The following is a 27,614-nucleotide window of genomic DNA, read 5'->3' on the forward strand; positions in this document are numbered from 1 at the left end:
CACTCCTAGTGATAAGGCTTTTAATGGGAAGGCAGCACAGTAGAGAACCAAGCAGTCAGCCTAAATCTGGCCCTTGCCAATAGTGTAAATTTGACCAAGCCATTTAAGCTCCCTCAATCTCGGTATTCTTGAGTGTGGAAGGAGCACATGATAACACCTATCACACAGGGCTTCGAAAACAAAATAAATGCACCTAAAATTGCCTTACAAATGATGAAAGTTCAATACAAATGTTATTTTTGATCACTAAGCAATTCCTTGAGGAGTAGGATCTTAGGAGACACATTTTCAGTCGCCTGTGTAGCTGTTAGATTGCCCCTTTTAACAGCTGTTTTTCCCACTCATAATCCTTGTGGTCAACCTCACAACAACTCAGTCCAGTAGGTGGTTAGATGTGGGCAAGGTTGGTATTACTCTCTCTCCATTTGACCAGTGAGGATACTGAGATCAAAACGTGGCTTCGTGGTTTGCTTAAGATCATAGAGCACAGTCTAGGATTGTGTTCTTTCTAGAGCTGAAGTAGTTTTGCTTCCCCAGACTGCCCTAAACCCTTGGTTCACAAAAGAAATAGTAGAACAAATTTCGTTAAGCTTTTTCCTCAACAGCAGGCTTGCCGGAATTGCTCAGATAATTGTTCTGTTCTCCATCTGGTTTTTCCATTGAAGACACTGCCTGAGGCGTGCTTGTTTTGCGTATGGGGTCCCGTCTCCCCCTCTAGACTGTCAGCCCTTTAGGGGAGGCTGCTGAGCCTTTGTCTTCCCACCCCGTCCTGTCCTGTGGATGGGGCGGGGCGGGCTTTGCAGCAGACACCTCAGCACCTCTGATGCCTTGCTGTGAACTCCACTCCAGCTTTCAGGGATCAGGATCTAGGTGGGCCTCTTGAAGCTGGTGTCCGATTCCAACATAGGAAACATTCATTGCGCATCTCCTCTAGGTCACCCTCTTGCGTTCACACATACCTCCTTTAATCCCATTCTTGATTTTGGATTTCATTGTTAACTTTAGAACCTAATCTCTCTCTGCCCTGGATACTCCCATCACAATTTAGAGGAGCAATGATGGCGGCCTGTACAAAGGCACTGTGAGTGGGGATGGAGAGAAGTGGATGGATTTTTAAATGTTAGGGAGTGGCTTTGACGTGACATGCGGGACTTGTAATGACTAGCTTGACAGGTTAATTGATTAGATATGAGGGTAAGGGAAAAATATCACTGAAGGCTAGTGTTGGAAAGACTCTTAAAAATCATCTACTACAGTTTACTTTATACATTGGAGTGAAGTCGTTTGCCCTAGGTTACAGAGCCAGGTATCAAAGGTGTGGGATGAGAGAACAAGGTGTCTTGGCTCCCAGTCATAAATCACTAGTTGACAATTGTTTGACTTACTGCTGATGTAAAAATCATTTTGTTAAAAATGACTAGAATCCTAGAGACATTTGCATCAAGACCTTACAAGGAATCCTTAACACGAAAATACTCATGTCAGCATTACTTGTAAGATTGAAAGATTGCAGCTGTCCAACATTTGGGTATTGGTAAAAAAGATTATAACATATCCAAATGATGGGATACTCTATGATATTATCACTAAAGATGATGATTGTGAACAACTTTTGATGGTGTAGGAAGGTATATGCTTGGGATTCTCTGTCATATATGCAAGAGGAGGAAGAGAAGGATATATGACTTCAGCTTTGCAAAAATAATATTATACATAGAAAAAACTAGATGAGGATATAACAAAATGTTGACAGTGAGTGGTTAATATTAGCAGCATATTAGCAGGAAGCGACATTATATATAGACTTTCATGTATATTCTAGATTGTACTATTTGTGGTTATTGAGCACTTAAAATGTGGCTGCTTCAAATTGAGATGTGTTATAAATGTAAAATACATACCAGACTTTGAAGACTGACAAGGAGGTAAAAAAATACTGTGAAATATCTCATTGCTAATATTTTATACTGATTATACATTGAAATTATAATATTTTGGTTATGGTGGGTGAAGTAAAATACGTTATTAAGACCACGTTAAAAAAAAAAAGGGGCGCCTGGGTGGCTCAGTTGGTTAAGTGTCTGACTTCGGCTCAGATCATGATCTCATGGTTCGTGAGTTTGAGCCTTGCATCAGGCTCTGTGCTGACAGTTCAAAGCCTGGAGCCTGCTTTTGATTCTGTGTCTCCCTCCTTCTCAGCCCCTAGCCCCCACTTATGCTCTGTCTTTCTCTCTCTCTCAAAAATAAATAAACATTAAAAAAATTTTAAAAGACCACATTCATCTATTTTTTGTTACATTTTTATAAATTTTTTTAAATGTTTATTTTTGAGAGAGACAAAGAGATAGAACACAAGCAGGGAGGGGCAGAAACTGAGGGAAACACAGAATCTGAAGTAGGCTCCAGGCTCTGAGCTGTCAGTACAGAGCCCAACGCAGGGCTTGAACCATGAACTGTGAGATCATGACCTGAGCCGAAGTCGGATGCTTAACCAACTGAGCCACCCAGATGCTCCCTGTTTTTGTTTGTTACATTTTTAAACAAGGCTACTAGAAAATGAAAAATTACACACGTGGGTATATTCTCTATCATATTGGTTGCAAAAAAGCCCGTTGCAACTTCAGCAAGAGACAGGGCCAGCAGGGCTATGGTGGGGGAGTACTGCAGAGGCCCCAGCTCTCTGCCGCTCTGACCAGCACTGCACTGGATGCAATCCTTGCTGTAGCTCCATCAGGAGACCTGGGGAAAAGTGGGGAGAACACGGGGCAGGAGGCAATCCAGAAACTGTAAGAACCTCATCGACCTTTAAACAGGCATGTGACAAGCAGAAGGCAGGGTCAGGTAGAGGCAAGCTTGCCCAGAATTATCCTATTCCCAGGTTCTGCATCCTATTTGGGCCACAAGCCTTGGGATGAAAAGGTCATAACATGCTCCAATGTGGAAGGTGTGGGAGAGGGGCCCAGTATTGAACCCTTTTTTTCTTAGGTGTTCCAGGCAGGTGAAGGCTGCGCTCACCCCCACCGTGTTGGCTCTTTCCCATGACAGGCATAGTGGATGGGAGGCAGAGCCTACAGATACGGGCACATGTACCCAGGCCCACATTATGTGACTGTCTCCACTTGTAAATAAAGTTTTATAGCAAAGAGGTTGGTCTTGCCAACCTTCTCTTATGGGCGTCCAGTCTTATGGGACCAACAGACTGATTTATAGATCAAACAACATTTGTGGAAGAATCATAGAATTTCAGAGCTTGAGGGGATTCACAGATGTTTTGCACATTCCTGTCTAGGTTTTCTGTTCCTTTTCTTTATCATCTTCCTCTTTTATTGTAAGGAGAAGAACCTGATATCCAGATAGGCTACGTGACTTGCTTTGGTACCAGCATCTGACAGATATCCCTGATCTTTGGCAAGTGGCCTCTCTGGGCCACACTTTCCCCAACTAATCACTGGGGAGGATAGTCCTGAAGGACCTTCCCTCACAGATGCATCTATGAGGCTGACAGAATTGTGACGATTGCTCACTCTGTAGGCAGATTCTCCAGCTAATGCAAGTGGGAGATGAAGCACTGAGAATTCACCTACCACAGAGACGGTAACAGGCCTTTAAAGCAGAGTGTGGCCCCAGCTTACCCTCCTCAGCAGCCTGCTTTGGTTGAGGGATGCATTCACCACCTCCCTGTCCATTTTCGTGTCTTTCTTCATGGTCTCATTGTGACAGGAAATCCACCACTGAGTGAGAAAAAACCCTCTGTCAAACCCACAGGTCCCCATAGCTATAGCTAAGCTGTAGAGGCCAGGCCACCAGCCCAGCCCCTCTGCTTGCTGGGCAACACAGGCATGGGGAGGCCAAGGTTCCCTCTGTCCTTACTGTACAAAGTAATATGCCAAGGCCTCATTTCCTACTCACAACTTTGGAGACCAAACTCAACTGGAGTGACATGATCTAACTTATAACTTTAAAGGGTTACTCTGGTTGTAGTGGGGAGAAGGGACCATGAGGGGTCAAGGATGGAAACAGGGAGGCTGGTTAGGAGGCTATTGCAATAAAATGGGTGAGAGATGGCGGTAGCTGGGTCGGCATGGTAACAACAGAGGGTGGGAGAAGTGGTCATATTATAGATACCTTTTAAAACTGCATCCTAAAGGACTTTATTGATGGGCTGGATGCAGGGTGTGCAAGAAAGAGGAGTCAAGGATATCTTCAAGACTTTTGCCCTGAAAAAATGGAAGGATGGAATTACTATGTGCTGAGGGGGGCAGACTGCTAGAGGAATAGTTTAAAGGGTAAAATCACAATTTTAGATTTGGCTGTGATGAGTTTGAGATGTTTTTGTTGAATGATGTTCTGGAGAATGGAGTGAGATCTCAGATACCTTTTCTCCCTTCTCAGCAGGAGGATACGTTTGGCCGGGTGTAGGGATAGAGCAGAATTGGCCCCTGCTAGGGAGGCACCTTTTTCTCTGTTGTCACTTTTGGGCCTTGGTCTCAAGGCCCTCCTTGTCTGGGGAGATGCAAGACGTACAAACCTTGGTCTATATGACCAACAGGACATGAAGCCTTCCCTAGGGGCCATGCTTTTCACCATATTTAGGCCAAGATGAAATAAGGTTGAGACGGATAGAGGCAGCTTGGTAGGGAAAGAAGAGAGTGCAGCTTCAGGGTAGTGGAGACTGGAGGGGCCTATGCATGGAGGGAGGCACGTAGCTTCACTGGAATGGCAGGAGCACGGGACCAGAGTTACAGGAACTCACTGGGAGTCTTTTCTTGCCCTTTGCTATCTGTGTGATCTTAACTTTCTTCTTTCTGGGCCTCTGCTTCCTTGTATGTTAACACAGACCTGTCTGTAATGGCCTCTATCTCTGAGGGGTATTGTGAGGATTCAGTGACTACAAGGAAACTGTATGGGACTATTTTTGTGGAGTTTGGCAGACACAAATCTGTTTGGACCCTGACTTCTTCCCTGTAGCCCTGGCAGGAGCAGAGTCAGGGGTAGGCATAAGAACTCACTTGCTTGGCTCTTGACTGAAGTATTTTTCCCTGCTTCTCAGAGATGAGGACCACTTTTACCTCTTCTCAGATGCTGTTAAAACAGGCTCCAGGGGTGCCTGGGTGCTCAATCGGTTGGGAATCCGACTCTTAGTTTTGGCTCGAGTCAGGATCTCATGGTGTGGGGGCTCCATGCTGGCAGTGTGGAGCCTGCTTGGGACTCTCTTTCTGTCTCTTTCTCTCTGCTCTTCTCCCACTCTCTGTATCTCTCAAATAAATAACTAAACTAAAAAACAAAACAAGACCCAGGCTCTAGAATCCTGGGTATCAAACAGAGTACTGTCTTAGGTGGCTACTATGTGATATCTTTTCCCATGTTGATTATCAGCAGAAGTGCTGAGCTCCCCATGGTGGTAAACAAAATACATGATACTTAATTTTAAAGAAGTTTTTACAAGGCACTGTAAGAATTTTCAGTTAGCAAAATATTAATATGATTATGATATTTGGTAAGAATTGTTTGTATTACATTTTAAAAAATCAATAGAAAGGCAGAGGGGACTGCAGCGTCTTGGCATGTTGCCACCTAGTGGCAGCTTCTGGGATGGCCCAGTCTCTTGGAGAGGCTAAGGAGAACTACTGTTGCCCGTCTATGGGGCAGTTGCCCTGCGCCCTGATCAACAAATGAGACCCTTAGTATTTCTCGGAAGCCTCCCCCTCTGTCCCTATTAATTCTATTTATCCTTCGATTTATATTACAGCTTCACAAGGCTGTCTCTGAGCAACTACAGCATCCATTTTCAGTACTGCCTCATGTTGGGCCTGTGGAGTCTGTGGGGTCAGAGACAGCAGAAAATCTGGGTCCTGCCACTTAGGACCCAGAGCCCAGTAATCCACCATGCCTAGGGCCTCCATGATTTTCAAAGGCCTTCAAAATATTTGGATTCTGGGGGGGAAAATGTTACTGGATTCCAAATATAAAACAAAAACTACAAAGTAATCAATGTTTTTAAAATACTGACCAAATTTGACGTGCTAGTTAAATGCAACACAACTCATACAGTTATATCTAAATCCTATTCTATGAAAGTACATTTAAATACATTTAATATGATGTAGGGTGATAGGCTCTCTGAAACCAAAATACTCAGGGCCCAGAGAGGTTTTAAACAATTCTGTCTCACAGACCTAATATGTCTTCCATCATTCCCCTGTCCCCATTTTATGGATGAGACTCTGGGAGGTGAACAGACTCACTCAGGTCCCTTGGTTAGGGGAAGAGCTGGGATCAAAGCTCACATTTCCTGAGTCCTGGTCCAGCTCTTTCTGTGACACCTAGTCACCAGCATTAATAGTCCAGTTGCTTTGTAGTGCTAGAAGCTTCTCTGTGACTTCAGAAGTTCTTTCAGGGTGTGCAGGAACTATATTCATAATTAATTTGCGGATCCAAAATGGAAAATATTGAAATTTAAACCTAACATCATCAGCAGCTCTATTGATGTTTTTCACTTTTGTTAAAAAAATTACAAAAATTTTAATATACTCTTGCCTTTTCTGCCTCCTTTCCAAGTTACTTCCATTACTTGTATATATTTATGATCCTCCCTCTATTACTTTCAAGACTGATGGCCTAACTAATATTATTTGTATTAAGGTACAGAATTACATACTCATTTCTTTTTTCTTTTTAAGTATTTCCTTTTTGTATCATGAATTTTTAGAAGGCCATTTTCTTATTTTGACATTAGGCACTAGACTAAAATAAACACAAAAACCCAATTTTTATAACCTATTACGGGTTTCTAGGACTAGTAATTGTATATGCTTCTTCCATGGCCATTCAATATAATAATCTCATACTGTAGATAGTTATTCTCCTTCTGTAATTTTCACGCTATAAATGTCAGGGCTGGTGAATGATTTGCTTAGTTGAGAAGTATTCCTTTAAAGTTACTACAAATAATCTCCAAAAGGCTTTTGTGTGAATTTTCAAAGCAGAAAGCTCCTGTTCTGTGGCTGTCACTGGGGAGGATCCCTGTGCCCAGTCGTTGTGGACACCGAAGACTTGTGTACAGTGAGATCTGGATGAGTACATGGCACTGGTCCCATCAGTGCAGTGAGTTGGCAGCAGAGATTTGCCTTTCCTTCCCACTTTCCTTGACATCTGCAGGAAATCAGATTTTTTTTTTAATAAAGAACAACCTCAGTTGCAAAATATGTAGGCAAGAAACACAGGCAGTCCAAACTATGGAGTTGGTCTAGTCAAGTCCCCCTCCAACTCTAGGCTTCAGGCTGCAAGAGGGAAAGAGGCCTGGTCAGGAGCAGAGTTCAGATCAGAGCTCAGAGCTCTTGATTTCCAGTCCAAGGCAAGTTTGTTTACATTTGGGAAATTCCTAGAGAGCAGTCTGAGACCAAGAGCAGGAACTTGTCTTATCCATATCTGCATCTTGCATAATACTAGCACAGCACTTTCGATGTAAGTATGCACAATAAATCTTGTTGGATTACTCAAGAATCAATAACACAAGGAAAAATAACACAAGGGAAAAAATCTTCCCTATAAAACACAGACAGTAGAGAAAACACTTCAAACCTACAAGGATGGCTGAAACAAAAGAGACAGTAACAAGTGTTGGCAAAGATATGGAGAAATTGCTAGCCCTTGCTAGAAATTCATTGCTAGCAAGATTGTAAAATGGCACGGCCATGTTAAAAAACAGTTTGTCAGTTTCTCAAAAAGGTAAACTTACAGTTACCAAGTGATGCATCCATTCTACTCCTGGGTATATAACCAGGAAAAATGAAAACAGTATTCACACAAAAACTTGCACATGAATGTTCACAGCACATTATTCATACTAGTCAAAAAGTGGAAGCAACCCAAATGTCCATCAGCTGGTGAACAGATAAACAAAATGTGGTATGTCCATACAGTGGGATATTATTTAGCCATTAAAAGGAATGAAGCCCTGATATCTGCTATGACATGGATGAACCTTGAAAACATTATGTCAAGTGAAAGAAGTCCTTTATGACAAAGGACTACCTATTGTATGATCCAATTATATGAAATGTCCAGAACAGGGAAATCCATAGAGGCAGAAAATGGTTTCCAGTGGCTGGGGAAAAGAGGGCATGGGAAATGGTTTTTAATGGGTTCAGGATGTCTTCTTAGGGTAAGGGAAATGGTCTAAAATTAGATTATGGTCATGGTTGTATAACTCTGTGGATATACTTAAAAACCATTGCACTGTACACTTTAAAAAGGGTGAATTTTATGGGAAGTGATATCTCAATAAAGCTAATGCACACACAGAACCTGTTCTCCGGGAGACCGATTTTTGGAGGGACGCCTACACAATTCGCATGGCTACTTGTTTGAGTCTAGTTGAGCGTGTAAGTAGTGACTGAATGAGGAAGCCTGTGATAAGCCACCTTCCAAACTGCCCTCTGAATTTACCCTACGTATTCCTCAAGTCTGTACCTTAACAAGTTTTCCATATGTGAGTGAAAAATATCTGCCACATACACTAAAGCAAAAGAGTACCCAGCAAGGGTTGATACCTTGGCTTAATACGCAGTCATGGACTAGAAGGGATGATATATTAGCATATGTCAAAAAGATTCAATTAGCTCTGGGGTCACAATGTCACTTTTTAAAAATGCAGTGCACCTCTGTCTACATCCCACCACAGGCCTTCATTTTGTATCAGCTCGTGGACGAAGTGGGGCTGGTCATGGTTAAATCTAGAAGAGAGGCAGGTCTAATTTAAGCAAGTGGGCACATAACACAGGAAAGCTGTGTCCTACACGTGTCCGCTTCCCTTCTTCCCTTCTGTCGCTCATTTCAGGGCCCTCCCAGCACCTCAGCCTGCCTTTGGAGGCTTGGGGCTCCACAGGGGTACTTCCTCATCCCCATCAAGTTAATCTAATAATCCAAAACATTCTGACTCATTTGGTGACAGTAGAGGGCTGAGTGCCAGGTACCGTGTTTGTCATAATGGAACCTTTTGGATTTGACCATCTTGTGAGCTGATTCTGAATTCCGTGATTTTGCCTTTGTTGTCTATAGACTCTGGTGTGAAGGGTTCAGCAGTGCATCAAGCTAATATGCCACCTTTTTTTGATGGCAGCAATGTTTAGAAAGCTGCCATTTGACCGAGTGGAGGACAGACTTTAGGAGGCAGACTTGGGGAAGTGAAAAAGAAGGGAAATTAATGTATGTTTAAGGTCTGTCATGCAAAATGCACTTTGGTATTTTCTGTGTCATCCTCACAACAACTTTGTGAGGCAAATGCTAACATTCCCAATTTATAAAAATGGAAGTCAGGGGCACCTGGGTGGCTCAGTCGGTTAAGCACCCAATTCTTGGTGTCGGCTCAGGCTGTGATCTCACGGTTCCTGAGTTGGATCCCCGTGTTGGGCTATGTGCTAAGATTCTCTGTCTCCCTCTCTCTCTGCCCCTCCCCTGCTCATGCTTTTTCTCTGTTTCACTTTTTTTTTTTTTTTATAAGTGGAAGTGAAGGCTCACAGGACCTAGAAACGTGCCAAGTTCCACAGCTAAGCTGCGGAGGTGGGATTACAGTCTAGCTTTGCTATACTTTGAAGTCCAGGCTTTCTCTCCTGTCCTTGATCTTGGAAATTCTCTCCGCCTAGGAGGGAAACAAATGTTTGGATGTGAGAGGGCACCGTGATGCCAGCAGTCACACCCACTTACTAGGTGGTTCTGAGTCCGGAGGAAGGCCTGTGATGTACTGTGGGACTTTGGGCAAGCCACTTAACACCTTTCTACCTCATGGCCCCCGTTATTTGTCTATAAAGCACTTTGAGAGCCTATAATAAAGGAGCCTTATAAAGACAAAGAGATATTGTCTTCCCATGTAGGCAGAACACCAAGATTCCTGCTCATGATCAATGAAAGTCCTGTGGCGCTTTCCAGAAATGTATGGGTGGAGCTTTAGGGCCTTGGGAAAAATTCCAGTTGAGTAGCTGCTGACTGAAAATCACCCTGTGGTTTCACCTAAGTGTTCCTCAGTCCTAGCTTACCGGTCAGGGCTCTGCTGCTACATTAGGCCTCTGTTCCACTGAGCTTCACCCCAGATACTGCTTTAACTGACCCCCTCTGACACCATTCATCCCTAGGTTCAATTTCTAGCAAATGAAAGAAACAGCATTAAGGGAGGTATTTCCCTCCTTTCCTCCCTCCTTCTCACCATCTCTTCTTCTAAAATTCAATGCGTGGTTTCCTAATATACAGCTTATGCTTAGCAGCCTGCACCAGAAGGCTCATAAGTCATGGCAGATAAGTGTGAATTCTTAGTTTTGCCCCTACTAATAGAAGCATTTTATACAGTCTTCAAGCAATTTGTAGAAAATAATTGTGGAATTAGTTCTCTTCATATTTCCTTTGTCAACAAGTGAGTAAAAAAATACAAAATATATACATGGGTGTTTTCCCCCTCAAATCTGAGATTGCATATACTTTGGTATCTCATAAATCTTTACCATGAATAGAAGTTTTAAAGGTATTCGTTTGAAAAGTACCTTCTTTGTATTGATGTCCTGTCATCCTGCACCGTCTGTTTTTATGTAGGACACTCAGTTGCTGCCCAGTGGGGCTCAAAAGCCTGCTCTTCTAGGTCAGGGAATTGCTGTAGGAGAACACAGTTGTCCTCCTTGGTGGTAACTGCCATTTCCATATTCTTCTTGTAGCCATATGTGGCGCTTCTCTAGAATTCCTTTGTATTCCCTGCCTATGCTCTCCCTATGGGGGCTGAATCTTGGTATTTTATTTGGACTTGCATTTTGTATGGGTTCCTAACTTAGGCTGATCGAGTTTCAGTGGGTTGGTTTGGTATCATTTACATATTAAGACATTTGTGGAGAGACATCAAAAAAAGGTTAAAAAACCAGACACAAATAAGTAGGTACTCTCGTGTGGGCTAGTAATGTGACCTGATAGGGGGAGACGCACTTCGCCAAGAAGCGAAGCCATTTCATTTATTGATTCATAAGAGCTTGGAACGATGGGCAACACAATGAATCTTATGTTTAAGAAAGCAAAATATATGTTTAAAGGAATATACATATTGTTAAAACAGTTCTATTTATGCAAAAGATTCATGTAACTTTATAAAGGTTTTCAGGGATTTTAAAGGATTTTAAGTGCTGTGTTAGACTGTACTGGTAACAGATGTTCGACGGCGTGTTTAAGTTTTTGTTTTACTGAAAAAGCAATGGATTACTTGATATTTTCCTTTTAAAAAAATCACACCAAAGCCACCACATTGTAAGTATAGCTCAAATTCATTATTTCTAAGAAACATAAATGATTTAAAATAACATAAGGGCTTCTAAAAATAAATATCACTATAGTGGGGCTAGAAGATTTTGTTTGCTAAATATTCCCTTCAAAATCCCAGTCTTTTGTGTCACGTCTTGTTCTTTTTCTATGAAGACAGATGGTGTCAGTAATTGCCTATATATTTAATTAAGTTAAAAAGCTACATAGTAAGGTTTTGGCAAAAAGTAGGAAATTTTGTGCTATGAGCAAAGAAAGCAAAAGGAAGCAGAAACTGGTAGCATGAGACACTACTCGTCACCAAATACACATTTTGATATCCATATGTGTTGGACTGTGAGATTGCATTTCATCAATCTGATGGAAAGAACAAAAGCATTTACCCTGAAAGTTGAAGCTCATAATAGATGGCAGTTCTTTTACGTTTTAACCAGCTGGATTGGAATGACTCTACCTGTTGTCCATATCACCTTCAACTTTGGCCCAATACTTAGTGGTCATTCTAAACTCTCCTGACATTCAGGTTTTTGCCTGGGACTTCTCACCTAGCAGGCTAATCATTGTGAAATTATTATGGGGGGAAAAGCAGTAGCTACTTGTAGAAAGTGGTTTGGGAAACTGACTTAACCATTCTCGTGGTGTCTGTTTTCAAATGTTCCCATCCCGTTAATCCACCTTCTGGCTTAATGGCAATATGGCGCTCCCAGCTGTGGTGCTGTGTATGGGCTTGCTCATTTAAACTCTTAAAGCTTAAAAATGGCTACCACAACACTGATTTTATTCCATTTCACTTAGTCATTAACATTTAATGATTACCTTATGTGCAGAGCACAAGGATGGAATATATTTAAAAAAATAGGAGATGTGTTTTCTGGCTTTAAGCTGTTCAACTCAATTCAACAAGCATATTGAGGATATACAAGAGAAACATACATTTTCTTTGGTGATGGTGTTTGAGGAGGGGGAGAGGCTTACACAGAAAGTCACCATCAATTCAGTGCGTACCACAGTGAGCATCTGCTGAGAGAGAGAGCACAGGCTTGTCAGCCAGCTAAGTCATGGTTTGAATCTTGGATTTGTTACTTTGTAGCCATGTGACCTTGAACATGTCACTCTAGCCTCAGTTTCTTCATTTGTAAATAAGGGGTGATAATAACACCCACCTCTCAGGGTGTGAGGATTAGGAATACTACATGTAAAAATACATAACAAGTGTGTGGCATGTGACAAAAATTCAATAAATAGTTAATATTATTATTAATAATTACTCTGGCCATCAGTACTATTCTTGTGCTCCAAAAGACTAGAGAATGAAGTGACAGTTGAAGGGGGATTAGTTAAGGTGGCTTTCCTTGAGAAGTTGGATTTTGAAACATTTTGAAAGAAGGACAGTTGTATACTGACATAAAAGAAAGGAAAGGCGAGTGGTAAGAATGAGAGGGGCATGTGGGAGGCAGGAGGAGAATGCATTTATTGAACATGGGTGCCACCATGCAGGTCAGCTTTCTTCTCTTGGAGAGTACTTTGGACATGATCAGTGAGAAAAGTAATTTGCGCCACATGGTGGGAGGAGGATGATTCAGGGGTGTTTTAAGAAATAGGTAAGGCCTAGAGCAAATTACCTTGTACTTTGTCAAGGCAACATTATTGTACGGATGGTATGTAGTTTGTACGACCCCTCATTAGGTTAAAATGAGTGTTAAGGACAACTTCAAAAGCGAAAATTTTATCAAATAAAAATACTTGACCACAGGTGACAACTGGAAGTAGGAAAGGGCCACTCAGCTTTGGTTTTGTGATGCTGGTGGACAAGCTGTTAAACACATGTATGTAGAAAAGTCTTCTAGTCTTTCTTAGCATTGGTAGGGAGCCTTTTCCTTTGCCCCTACCTGCTGCCATCCTGAGTCCTGCAGATATATGTTACCTCCTCAGAAATGCAGGATGCAGTGTGAGTGCTCAGATTTGCCCTGCCCTGGCAATGTTTCTGGTGATTAAAGTTAAAGACCTCAAAGTCCAGAGAGAAGTTTCTGGGTTTCATTTGAAAGGAAGCAAGGATCTTCCATGATGAGAGTGGACGTCCAAAGTCCTGGGTGGGACAACTGGATATAAACAGAGGAACTGGGTCTATTATATGTAGACCAACCAAAGTTCTACCCAAGAGCTGATGTTTAGACTTGGGTTCATTCTTTCTGAAGGTTAAAGTTTACAACGTAAGGGGGTTAACCCAACGTTTAAGGACAATCACATATGGTAATGTTATGTATAGCAAAATTGGCCACCAGTCTACCTGCACTATCAGTGTTAAGAAACAGAATTGTAATTTTCACTGTAAAACTTATTGTCATCATTGCCCTTGTGCTTATTGTACAAGTCATCATCATCACCATCATCATTATTATTACTTGCATATTACAGGTCTCTTTCATTGACATGAAGATGCAGACCTTTTAAAGGGACAGGTCTTTTACTTTAATGATTCAAAATCCTTTGGGATCTATTTTCCCTTCACTAGGTATTAACTTGTGATCAACAATGTGCCCATTATAGCATTTAAAAACACTGAATAATAGGCACTGCTGTTTGTACCAAAGGCCTATTAAATTTTAATTTAGAAATAAACTGTTAACCTTCTTATATATAAATAAAATACCTTCACTGAAGAGAAAAAGTAAATCTTGTTGAGGTTCCTTGGTGAATACCTTGTATATCTTGAAAACAGAGATAGGGAGAACTTGCAAATGAGAGTACTAGAGGGGGACTCAGAGAGAAGTAACCATTCATTCATTTAATAAATATTTATTGTGGATCTATTATATGCTAGACGTGGTGCTAGGTGCTGGGTATATAGCAGTAAATAAGAAGGAATTATGATATTTCTGTAGACCTTGGTTTTTCTACTCTCTGAAATAAGTGTATTCATTTTTGATGCTTCTATATCACTTTGAGATGATATAATGCTCACTGACTTTTAAAAATAATGCTAATTCAATTCAGATTCCACTCACAGTTTGAGAACCTGCTGAGGGCTCGGGTGACAGTTTTACATGTGATTATGCCATTTGATTTAATAAGAACAGCACCTTATATAGGCTCAGCCTCTCAGAACCTCCTGTGGGAAGGAGGGCAGGAAGTCACCATTTGTCAAGGAGAAAATGAGGCTCAGAGAGGTACTGTGAGTTGTCTAAAGTATCACAACTGGTTAATGGACAGATTGCGGCCAGAACTTATTACCCATCATGATGAAAATATTCCCAGCTATCTTTTTTCTATCCTAGGCTGATATATTTGTATTAGACACTCTTTGGGACAGTTTTCAGAATGTGTGGGATAGTCTCTGATGTACGTCGGGGTCTCTGTTTTTGTCTTTCCTCACAATTTGTCCTACTTCCTTCTGTAGCTACTTTTTGTATTTAGGAAGGGCCTTGGCTGGTTGCTTGAGGCCATTTTCATCTAAACTCTTTTCTTAGACATTGCATATCCTCCCCCGCCTTTTTTTTTAAGTAATAACATTCAATGATCATAATAGAAATGATTACTTCAAACATTCACAATTACCTGAAAACAAACAAGTTCTTAATCTGGAAATTTCAACAGAAAGCATCTTTGCCAATCTGTTTAGCGACTTTATATAAAGAAAAGGAACTGGAGAGGGATATGTAAGTGCGTATTTATAGGAGGCAAGTCAGATACAATGTTTGTAAAACTTAGGTCCTCATTTCATATGTGTTTTGTGCTTTTCTACCACCAACCTTCACACACCTTTCCCACTTGGAATACACTCTTTCTTATCTTCCTTCCAATCCTAATTGTCTTTCAGCTCAAGTCCCACCTACTCAGTACAAACCTTTCTTGATTGCTCCAAACAGAAGGCAGTTAGACTGACATTACCTTTTTGATGTCTCTTTTATTGTTCTATGTGGTTGTCACTTATGTTTTTACTTGTGACTCATTTTTCTAGTCTGTCTCCCCAACTAGATTGTGAACTCCCTAAGGGCAAGCCTCCACTTCCTTTGTGTTTTTGTGGCCTCTCTGGCACCGACCAAAATGGCTTATACATAATAGATGCTCAACAAATACTAGTTCTTTATTTTAGAATTTCCCAGAAGTGAGTAAGTAAGCTCAGCAGATCTGGATATTCTAGAAGTTCAAAGAGTCCATCAACCAACTGGCTATCATGTGACTATCATTGTGTTAGACATCACAAAGAGGTAAAAAATGCAATGTCCAGTGCATTTTCTAGAGGATTTACAAATCTCATGAGGGTAATATTTATGCCTAGGAACGAGTAAGAATAAAAAACGATTGTGGTGCATGTGTATCAGATGAAATCGGGTGATGGATGTGAAATGAGCTTCCTCATGACAGGGAACAGGTCTTGTTTATATCTCATCTCTGTTCTCTCAGCTGCTAGCATGGGGCCAGAGTAAGCTGTTGGAAAGTACTTGTTTAATGAACACATCAGTCTCTCTTTAATCTGAGGCCTTTGGTAGGTGTTTCATGCCCCTCCTGGAACCCAGTGGATACCACCCATCAAAGGAGTCTTGGCTCCAGGACCCGTCGGGGGAATAGTTGCTGCTCTTTGTTTAAGGCTTGGATCCCTCCATGGTGATATGGGACAGGGCCTTTCCTCTCAGTGGGAAGGCCAGACCTCCAGCGTGGCTACCTTGTAGCTCTGTGTATTCTGCATGGAGTCTCTGAAAGTCTGGAATCGCCTCATTCCTAGGGTACTGGAATCTTGGACATGAATCTACCGGCGGGAGTGGTTTTATACTATGCTCCTACCACCTCCATTTCCCAGGGACTGGCCTTTTTTACTATTTTTTTTAAAAATTGAAGTGTAGTTGGTATACAATACTTTATTAGTTTCAGGTGTACAAGATAGCGATTTGACTTTTATACACATGACTCAGTGCTCACTGTGATAAGCCTAGTTACCATCTGTCACCAGACAAAGTTATTATAACATTACTGACGCGTTCCCTAATCTGTACTTTACATCCCTGTGATTCATTTACTGACCCTTTTCCTTTTATTTCCAGTGACCCTGTGTTCTGGCTGATGTTCCCAATATTTAAACCCTGTATTCCAAAACTTTTCTTCCATACAGCTAGCTTAGAACCTCACCCTCATCTCCTTAAGGCTAAACAGGATTTTCTACACTCTTATTTGGAGTTGATTTACAGTTGTGGGGCCATCCTTGGTGCACCATTGTCATCTTATCTCTCTTTTCTTGGCTTCCAGTCCCCTTTGCTTTTACCATGATGAGTTATGGGGGCCCAGATGGAACCAGAGAGCAAGAATCTGAGATAGATGCTGCCATCCCAGTTTTCTGCCTGCCTCGTCTATTGCAGGACATGTGTATATATAAGGTCATGTATGTGAAAGTGTATTACATCCTATACAGATTTGTAGTTATCATTATTCATATATTTTTTCTGATTACACATATAATAATTTTTACTTTTTAAAAGATTTTTTAAATGTCTTTTATTTATTTTGTGTGTGTGTGTGTGTGTGTGTGTGTGTGAGAGAGAGAGAGAGAGAGAGAGAGAGAGAGAGAATCCCAAGCAGGCTCCACATTGCCAGCACAGAGCCTGACATGGGGCTTGATCTCAAGAACTGTGAGACCATGACCTGAGCTGAAATTAAGAGTCGGACTTTTAATAGACTGAGCCACCCAGGCACCCCAATAATGCCTACTTTTGAAAATGCAAATGCAGAAAGCACAAAGAACAAAACAGAAATCACTCTGTATTAGTTTTCTATGGCTGCTGTAACGAGTTGCTATAAACTTAGTCACTTAATGGGTCGGAAGTCACAAGTCTCACTGGGTTAAAATCAGTGTCAGCAGCACTTTATTCCTCCCAGGAGTACTGGGGGAGCATCTGTTTCCTTGCTTTTTCTGTCTTCTAGAGGCTGTCTGCATTCCCTGGCTCACTGTCGCTTCCTGTTTTCAAAGCCAGCAGAACCCTTGTGATTATATGGGCTACCTGCATAATCCAGGCTTATCTTGCCTTCTGAAGATCCTTAAATTAATCGAATAGTTGTGTTGCTGCATATGGGAACACTCACAGACTTCAAGGCTTAGGACACATTTGGGGGCCGTTACTCTGCCTGCCACACCCTCAATCCTCCAATCCAGAAATGATGACTTGAAATTTCTTAGTGTATTTTTTTAGGTTCTTTTTGCTCTGCATATATATGGTTTTTTTCTTTTTATAAAATGGTTAGCATGTTACATATGTTGTTTTGTAATCTGCATTTTACCCTTCCAACTATTCTATGAAGTTTCATTTTACTATTTTCATAGCATTCAATTCTATTGCTCTGTCATAATTTGCCTAACAAATTCTCTATTATTGGAATTTAGGTTATTTGAAAATTTTTACTATCCTTAATAATGTTCTGATTGACATATGCATACATAAACCTTTATGATTATCTCCTTGTGATATTTCTAAAAAGTAGATTACTCTCCTTAATATTAATTTTGAATATAAAAATAAGTACTATGAAAATATTGAAATACATAATTTTTGCATGGGAAGGTTTCTCAGAAGTCAGATAAGCTAACTTACTTCATAGCTGAGAAAACCGAGGATAAGAGAAAGAAAGCTATAAGCTCAAAGTAAAATACTAATTAAAAAAAAAGAGCTATATTCAACTATTTGAAACTTGAGGATGACAAAGAACATTACAAATAAAACACAAATGACAACATTCAGTGTCCAAGTACAGGAGGGGCAGGAATGGGCACAGATGTGGTAGGTGAAGAAGACAGCAGGGTTGGTTGGGAGGCTGGTACACTGAACAAACAAATTGATTGAGCAAATAAGTACATATATTGAGGATAAAGAGACTCTGGTTTCTCACTGTTGGAGAAGGTATTTATATTTAAGTATGGAAAAGGGGAAGTCTAGAAAGAATCCTGAAGTGTTAGATTAGCAGGAACACATGGTTTTAAAATATATACACTGATGGGGCGCCTGGGTGGCTCAGTTGGTTAAGTGTCCGACTTTGGCTCAGATAATGATCTCACAGTTTGTGGGTTTGAGCTCCATATCAGGCTCTGTGCTGACAGCTCAGAGCCTGGAGCCTGCTTCGGATTCTGTGTCTCCCTCTCTCTTTGCCCCTCCCCTGCTCAAACTCTGTCTCTCTCTCTCTCAAAAATAAGTGAACATTAAAATAAATGAACATTAATATTTTTTAAATAAAATATATACAATGATAGGTATAGGAATAGTTATAGATGCATTCGTGTGTGTGTGTGTGTGTGTGTGTGTGTGTGTGTGTGTGTGTTACATATATAATACATATACTTCCAAGCTCTGTCCACTGAGAGAGACCAGAAGCATGGGACACTGCAGTAGCAATGAAAGCACGAAGAGCCCAGATCTTAATACTGTCTTCCACTAAAAGGACCCAAGGCTCTTGGGTTGATCCTAGGTCTGGAACAGGGAAATGTAAGAGGAACCTAGAATATCCCTTTGTGCTAGAAAGTTAGACAGTGCTCAAAGAATGATGGGCACATGTCAAAAGGACACAAGAGCCACTCTGAAGTTCTGCCAGGAGTGAAATCTGGGACAATTTGAGCATCAAAATGAGAAAAACATCAAAATGCAATTGACTGAAGAAAACAGAAACTCACAAATTCCAACTAGTATAAATATATATATATATATATATATATATATATATATATATATATGAATGAAAGATGCAGAAGGAAAAACTACTGTAGTAGATTGCCAACTAATAAATATAGAAAGCATGATAGAAATAGAAAATTACCACTATCGCCATGATTGTGGGCTCAGGAGAAAGTTAGCAATGGTTTTTGAGTTTCGTGGGTGGAAATTTGATGATGTATAAAATATTGCTGAACTCTTGGAACACGTTTCTATAAGATATCACTAATCAATGACAAAGGAAAAAATAATGATTTTATGGTGGAAAACAAGGCTGGAAAAAAAGAAGGGAAAGCCACAAATGACAATAAATATGAGAACATATTTATAACCTATAACAACCAAGAGGTAAGAATTGCTTATGTACAAAGAGCTTCTACAAATCAATGATCATATTATAGTCCAATTTAAGTGGGTAAAAGATATGATAAGGCAAGTAAGACAAAATATATAAAGAGCCAACAAACATGAAAAAATGTGCATCATCACTAAAAATCAAAGAAATGCTGAGGGACGAGGTAACATTTTTCCCCCTATTAGACTGGCAAAAATGAGGCATTGATAATATGTCAGTCTCTTCATTGGTACCACACAGCATGCCCACAGGAGAGAAATTAAGATGCTTTCTGGAGTGATGTTACTTGCAAAACGACTAGAGAGTATGTCAGTGATTTTGCCCCAAAATATTTTTATTTATATATATTATGTATAAAAATTTTATAAATTTATTTATAAAATTATATTTATTTCTGTGTTTATATTATTTATACTTTTATCATATATGTATACTTATATTTCATTATATATTGGTGTATATTATATTATTCTACTATATTACATACTGACCCACATACACACGCGCGCACAGAGCTAATATACTTCCCTTGCCAATGTAGAAACAGCCTTTGGTGTACTCACTGAGCACTTCCTCCAATGCTGTTCTGTTGAAAATCATAACACAAATGACCATATACTCAAGTATTAACAGGAAGAGACAATGAGGGGTCATAATGTGATCAAATCACAGAATCATCGGTTAATATTTACGTATCCATCAACTGATGCCCGAATTCATTCTCTAAAAACCTTGGCCACACATCTAGTGTCCTGCTGGAATTCCTCTGTTGTTCGTTCATTCTTTCAACACATACTGACTCAACACTTCCTTTGGGCCAGGGCAGAAACAGTGCTGAGAATTGAGTGGGGAGTAAAAACAGACATCATATATCTCTCCTCAAGGAGCTTACAGTCTACAGAGGGAGACAGGTGTAATCAGATAATCATATAAATAAGTTTAAAACTGTCACTAAGGCAAAGTGATGGGAAGGAGAGGTACTTGGTGATGTGAGAACTCAAAACAGGGGAATGTGACTTTGTCAGGGAGGTCAGGGAAGGCTTCCCTAAGAAAGTGTGGCTTCAGCTGAAATATTACGGATGGGAGGGGGGATTAACAAGGTGAAAAAGAAGAGGCAAGAGCATTTCAGGCAGAGGGGCAGCACATGTAAAGGCCCTGTGGCAGGAGGTAGTATGATGAATAAGGGGGACTGAGAGAGACCAGTGTGGTTAGAAGAGAGAAAAAAGAGGGAGTTAGGCGAGAAAAGGCTGGCAGGACACATGGGACCAGCCAAGTGAAGGGTGGGACCGTAATCCCCAAAGCCTAGAAGGATAGTAAGCCCAGGGACAGGACCAGCTCTGTGTTTGAAGATCCCTTTCACTGTCATGCAATTTTCCCCATACCAAACTTGAATAACTAGAAATCACAAGTCAGCAGTCCCCATAGTTCCATCCTCCTACCGCCCGAGGGATCACAGATTTAGTCCTTCTTTCTCATGACAAATATTTGGGGAGGGAAGTGTCCCCTGCTTCCCTGCCACCCCACTCTTTCACCAGAGGGCATTGCTTCTGTCCTCCATCCGCCCCAGGTAGGTTCATAGATGCCCTTCAGTTTGTCCTTTTCTCTCTCAATGTGCGAGCCTGAGAAAGGAATGTGAAACCGATGGAGGGCCCAGGAAGGCAAATGGAAAATGATTATTGAGCAAGCTGAAAGCTGCCCAAAACATAAACTTTCGCTTTGAAACCATCATCTGACTGAAACGGAGAATCATAAAACCAAGAATAATGCCTATAAAACAACTAAAGTACGTTTACAATGTTGAATGGCCAGAGGATATCAAGAGAGGGAGGGCAGAGGCCATGTCACCCTGCAGACAGAGGTCTGGTCACCCAGCACTCACAGAGGAGGAACTAAACATTTTAAAAAATGAGTCTTGTGAAGTAGTAGTGGAAATAAACATTGTAATTGGGGGAGGGTGAGAAGAAAGCAAAAAAGGCTAAAGTTATTAGACTGTTCTACATCAGAGCCTCACCCGTGCATATGAAGAATGTTACAGATGAAACATCGAATGTATAAAACCATGTCATAGAATAATAATAACACTATATAGTGTGTCATAGTCTATAGAAAGCTTAAAGACATGCAAAATGAAACAGTAATTTATGGGTTCCTCCATGTGCTGTCAGAGCGTTAAGATACAGAAAGGCCTCAGAGCCCCAAATGTAAGCCTCTGGGAGGACAAGGGGCCATGTCAGGAGGGTTGGCAAGGAATGCCAGGACTGGAGATGGGACTGGTACCACTTTATTTCTTAAGCTGAGTGGGGGCATGTGATGTTCATTATCATTAAGGCCTTTGTATATTGATGACATATGGCCCAGTACATTTTTTTAGAAGAAAAAATTGACAACCTGAGTTGCTGGTGAACTACTGATAAGGAGAGGAATGGAAACAAGGACTCTGAACTCCTTTCTAGGTATTGACGTTCTATTTAAGCACAAGTCTTAGACAAGCTCAATCCCTGGATGGCATAAGATAGACTCATGATAAGACACTATTGGGCAGAATTGAGGCCCCATCGACAGAGCTAGGGGGGATGAGATGCGGTCATTGAAACTCCAGCTGTACCTGAACAAGAAGACCTTAGGCACAGGCCCCATAAATGCTGAATTTACAGGGTCAGCTCACGCAAGGGGCACTGAATCTGAGAAACTCCCCGATATTCCCTGTTGCTGTTGCTTAGGTGCAGGTGGTATGGAGTGTTTACATATTTTAGTATTTCACGTGGCATCAGCTTACCTGCTGTTCCATGGTGCTTGCATCGATAAATGTCACCAGGTCTATAGAAAAGTAACCAACCACATCTCTCATTTTACAAGCATTTCCAATTTTGAGGCACAAAGAACTGAGAACTTGGGGATCCACCGAGGTCTGAGGCATGGTGGTACCAGAATTGATGAAGGGGCCTTCTGCATGAATCTGGTCCCCCGTTGACAACACTCTGATTTCTCCATTGGGCTCTATCAGCATGTCGACTGTCAGGTTGGTGACACTTTCTGCAGGTGGATACGCTTCCACCACGCCTCCTGGTGGGAAAAACATGGAGTAGGTGAAAAGACGTTCTCGTGTGGATTGTGTCCACTTAGCACAGGAGGAAAAAGCCCAGGCTTTGGCAGATGGACTGGGGCTCAGATCCTGCATCTGCCATGTCTTGTGAACTTTGGGCAAGAAGTTTCAATTCTCTGAACTTCCTTTTCCTCATCTACAAAATGGACATAATATAACCTACCTCACCAGATTGTTGTGAATCTTAGAGATACTGTATCTATAGTATTTAGCCCAGTCCTTGGCATATACTAGGACTCAATGAATGTTAGTTTTCATTCACCATAAAGACACCATAAGATCATCAAGGCTTTGCCTATTGGTAACCTAACAACTATAGGCAAATACCTCAGGGGGAATTAACTGCCCATGGTCTGCAGTTTATACCTTGATGACAAGTCCTTTCTCTTTTTCAACGTCGCTCCTTTTTGAAGTTTTGATGCATTAGGATTTTTATCAGGAATGAGAGAACACTGACTATTATGTCAAAGGATTCCTATGCAAAGCCAATTATAAAGCATTGTTTTAAAACAACATTATTTTTGAGAGAATGAGAAAGAGACAGAGCATGAGCAGGGGACAGGCAGAGAGAGATGGAGACACAGAATCCGAAGCAAGCTGTCAGCACAGAGCCCGATGCAGGGCTTGAACTCATGAACCATGAGATCATGACCTGAGCCGAAGTTGGACGCTTAATCGACTGAGCCACCCAGGTGCCCCAGTATTTTTTTTTTTTTAAAGATAGAGTCAGGAGATGCTACCTTTCTTGAGGAAGGATCCTTACTAATAATGACAGCTTTATAATTTATCATACTTTACCTTTTGCTCTGAATAACAGAAACCACAGAGAGAAACCTGATGCTCAGCCACAGCAACAATATGAGCCCTGGCTAAGTTTGTGAGTTAGTTTAGTGGCATCCACAAAACTTACATGGCCGTGATATTTTGTTCTTAGGCCTAACATAAGTCTTACATACATACATACATACATACATACATACATACATAAATATATCTTTCATAGAAAAAAAATTAGTATTATTTATAAAGAATAAGATAGCATAATTTAAAATTTTTTAAATGTTTATTTTTAGAGAGAGAAAGAGAGTGAGAGAGTGTGAGTGGGGAAGGGACATAGAGAGAGGGAGACACAGAATCTGAAGCAGGCTCCAGGCTCTGAGCTGTCAGCACAGAGCCCAATGCGGGGCTCAAACCCACTAGCTGTGAGATCATGACCTGAGCTGAAGGAAGTCAGACGCTTAACCAACTGAGCCACCCAGGCGCCCCCTCCCCCCTTTTTTAAGATAGCATAATTTAAAAGTAAAAACAACTAAGCGTTCTCTAGACAGGGCAGCCTCTGGATCCCAACAGTATTAAGATAAACTTGGTGCGTATTTCACAAGTTTGCTAGGAGGTGACCTCTGCCCGCAGGCTTTGAACAGCATATGTGGTTAAATCCCGAGATTTTAGCATTTCTCAAATGCAGACATCTGTTACTTTATATAAAAGGCACTTTCCTTAAATGTCTGTAAGTTTGTTTGGAGCTGGCCCTAAAGAAAGCTGAGTTTTGGAAGGAAAACATTTATCTATTTAGTTAGTATGAGATGTGCTTTTCTCTAAATGGGACCTACTAGTGTGTGCTGTACCTAAATATGAGTTGTTGGGGGAATTAGCAAGGTAAGTGCAACAAAAGAACAACAAAATCCACAAAAACAAACAAAAACACTGACTGAGTCTCTCTGATTGAGTTAACTTTGTGGCTTTATCTGTCACCTATATTTTGAAAGCAAGTGCTTCAGTGGAAACACATTATCCTTTATACTTACAAGATTAGTTTTTTTACTCCAAAGAAGCTCACTTGTACCTTCTTCTCAGCATTATGACCAGAGTCTTTTCACTGTTAACTGTTTTCCTTTCAAAGCAATTAATTCCTCTTTTTAAAAAAAATATATTGCCTTTGATGATAATCCTGTGACAATGTAGACGTTGAATCTGGCACATTTTGTGACCAGAAGCACACTTGAGAGAGCAGAAATGAAATGAAACAGGCAATAATGGAAGGTGGTAAGAGATGTGGCCTTAGAATCAAGAAGCGGGAGGGGGGCGGGGGACGGCCGACTTTGGTCAGTAAACATTTCTGCAGGCCTGCTGTATGCACTGGGTTCAGAGCCAGTTAGAGATTTGGAAACACATGGCATACTAGAACTGGATTTTTGAGACGGGCTAAAATTGTAGGCTCTACCTGTGTTTCCCACTCACCACATATTTGCTGTGTGACTTCCTAGCTTTGAGGCTGTTTCTCATCTATAAAATTAGCTTAATAAAGTTTGTTCTGCTTCCCATAAATGGGCACTGTGTTTACAACGTTGCTGGAAGAAAGGATGGAGATGAATAGGAAGTTGAGGACAGCCTGAGCTTGTGGTTATACAGCTCAGGTGAGGCAGTGGCTGGGAAAACCCTTTCTAAGCTACAAAGCTCCCATGAAAAGAGATAGATCAGAGGAGGGTTTGCAGGCTGACCTTGGAAGATTTGGAAACTTCCTAAGTCCTATCCTGGATGGACCTGGAGATCCTCATGGTCCTCCCCTCCTAACTTAAAAAGAACCCCTTATTCTTGTCTATTTTTGTTGTAGGGACCTTGTTCTTCCCCATTTATGCATATGGGGTTAGCTCTTTCCTTTTTACTCTTCTGTCGGTGGGTGCATGTGGAAATTGGTAGAATCACAGAAGTTTAGATCTGAGAGGACACTGGAGAGCATGTGTCATCTCCCCTCTCCCCGCACCCGTGAAGAACCCCCTTTTCAGCATGCTTGTCAGACGGCTGACCATCCGACCCCTTGCTTAAATAATTCATGAACAGAGTGTCCACTACTCCCTCCCAGTCCACACTGCCTGCCCAATGTATTCCAACAGGCCACACGTCTATCTTTTCTGGTGCTCTCTCATTCACCGAGCTAGAATGTGTTCCTTGATAAATGTACCCGCTGGATCCCACCAAGACACCTGGAACAACACAGTGGTAGCCGCTTACTGGCTCTGCCATGTATTCACAGAGTGATTTGGAGCAAGTTACTTATTAATCTTTTGTACCTCAGTTTCCCCTTCTAGAAAACAAGGGTGATAATGTACCCACCTCGTAGGATTGTTAGGGGGATTTAATATGCATATGACTAGAATAGCATCTGGCACATAATAAGCACTCTCTGGCCCTCGTTATCTTATTTCTGCTGTGCAATATCACCGTTGTGCTGGTGCTGCTGCTATCCGACCTCACATTATTATATTATTATATATTAATGTTAATATAAAAAGTTCTATTGTCACCTGACAGTAGAGATTAGAGTGTTAAATATATCTTCTGTGGCCTGTTATCCTAGCCTTCTTGCATCATTCATGTGGGTAAGCAGGTAAGAATGTCTGCCTTACACTGTAATCTGTTAAGAGTGGGGGGCGTTACATGGGCGTGTGGCCACTCCCATAGGGACCTCTGCAACTGCGGACAAGCATCATTCAGTCCGTTCATCCCCCTATCCACAGACTTCCTGGTGTCCTTAGAGAATAAGGATGAATTAGGAGGAGGAGGAAAGGACACTGGAGGATACTTATTTAGAAATAGTGCCTTCAGAACTGCAGGGGGGGACCATTTCTTCCCTCCCACAAAAAGGAAGGGGAAACTAACACTCAAGTCCCATCTTGAGTCAGGCTGCACGGTAAAGACGTTCACATCTGTATTCCATTGAACCCTCCAAGCAACCCCATGAGGTAGGTAGGGGAGAAAACTGAGCCTCCGGGGGTTTTAGAACCTTGCTCAAGGTCATGGATGAGATCCATAACCAGGTCATCCACCTCCAAAGCCCACCTGTCAGGGGAAGTCTGAGGTGCAAAAACAGGGCCGAATCTTGAGCTACGCCTGCCACACTTGGTGTGCTCAGCTCCTATTTATGTAAGAGGCTGAGTGCACAATAAATATTTAGGCAAAGTTTATAAGAAAAAAAAAAAAAGTCTCCTTGTAGGAGCACTTAACCTAAACCAGTACAAGAGATGCGAGGTATTTAAATTGGTGCGAGGTTGACCCAAAACTAGAATTCAAGGTTGTGTAGACCAGTCCTCAATAGAAACTTTACAGTCTTATTTACCTTGACTGAGAAATGTTTGGAGGAATTTCCTCCACGTCGGGAACCGTTTCTCATTGACTGGCTGTGCGTGCTGTGCTAAAATGCCCGCCAGCTCCTCGGAGATCTTCACCAAAGCTGGCTCCTGCAGAAACAAATTAAATAGAACCACAAGCAATTTTACTACAGAAATGAAAACTGCTTGTGGAGTGATTAAAAACCAGGCCTCCAACAGGCAAAAAAATGTGGTTACTGTTTACCCAGAGTCAGAAAGCCATTTTGAAATTTTTCTCTATTTTTCCAGCCATTTCCGTTTTCGCATTTCAAAGTGATTTGGCCCCTAAATATTGCTGCTAATTCTGCCTGTTGTCTCCAAAGGGCGGCCTTGTGTCCAGACATCAGGAAATCCGGCCGCAGACGCACTGTAGGCTGCCCAGCTAGCTGAGTGTCCTTGGCCAATGTGCCACTTCACTATGGGCCTCAGTTTCCCTTTATGTAAATGGGGGGGTTAATGACCTAGTCCCTAGGATCCTTCAGACCCGAATGTTTGTTGTTCTATTACCCTAATAGGACTGGCCCTGGGAGAAATTATGGAGTTGGCAGGGTCTTTCTTTGGCACCTCTATCTCTTTAAGCTGTGCTCTTTCCCCCTTTTTGGGAGGCCTCCACATCCCACAGCCGTGGGAGCAAAGCCTTAAACTTAGGGCTGATACTGAAGAGGTGGGATTTTAGATGGGAGCAGGTTGTAAGAGTGAAGTGGGGAGGGGTGCTGGGATTCCCCACAAGGTCAAAGCCTCATCTGACTAGACACGAGATGGGCCCCCTACCATCATCAAACAGCCCGAACCACAGAGCCTCCTGTCAAAATGAAAACAGGTGGAAATTCCTTAAAGAATAAGATGCCTGCCTTTTTGATATAAAGAGCCTCAGGTTGCCAGGACCATTTTTTTTTTCTGGATAGTCTGAGACTATCTAACAATTTTCAAATAGAGCCCCACCTCTTCAGACTTTATTTCTGGCAGAAGTTGAGCAGGGCACTAGATACAAAGCCATTTGATGGGCATTATTCATATTCAAAATATGGGACACT

General features: G+C 41.4%; 1 protein-coding gene and 1 long non-coding RNA gene across 7 annotated transcripts in view; one reads left to right on the forward strand and one right to left on the reverse strand.

The window, feature by feature from the left end:
- Window positions 1-27,614, forward strand: part of LOC109262800 (uncharacterized) — a 171,731-nt gene that overhangs the window by 48,670 nt on the left and 95,447 nt on the right. The gene's annotated exons all lie outside the window — the stretch shown is intronic.
- IQCH (IQ motif containing H) overlaps window positions 1-27,614 on the reverse strand; it is a 213,216-nt gene that overhangs the window by 28,758 nt on the left and 156,844 nt on the right. For all 4 annotated transcript variants that reach the window (XM_019441692.2, XM_019441691.2, XM_053888926.1 and 1 more), the window contains 2 exons: window positions 26,550-26,670; window positions 22,109-22,395 (listed from right to left, as the gene is read on the reverse strand). In XM_019441692.2, coding sequence (XP_019297237.2) covers window positions 22,109-22,395; window positions 26,550-26,670 — 408 coding nt within the window. The remainder of the gene's footprint in view (window positions 1-22,108; window positions 22,396-26,549; window positions 26,671-27,614) is intronic.

This window comes from Panthera pardus, unplaced genomic scaffold (genome assembly GCF_024362965.1).
Source record: "Panthera pardus isolate Hobbes unplaced genomic scaffold, ASM2436296v1 HiC_scaffold_24, whole genome shotgun sequence".
Lineage (NCBI taxonomy): Eukaryota > Metazoa > Chordata > Mammalia > Carnivora > Felidae > Panthera > Panthera pardus.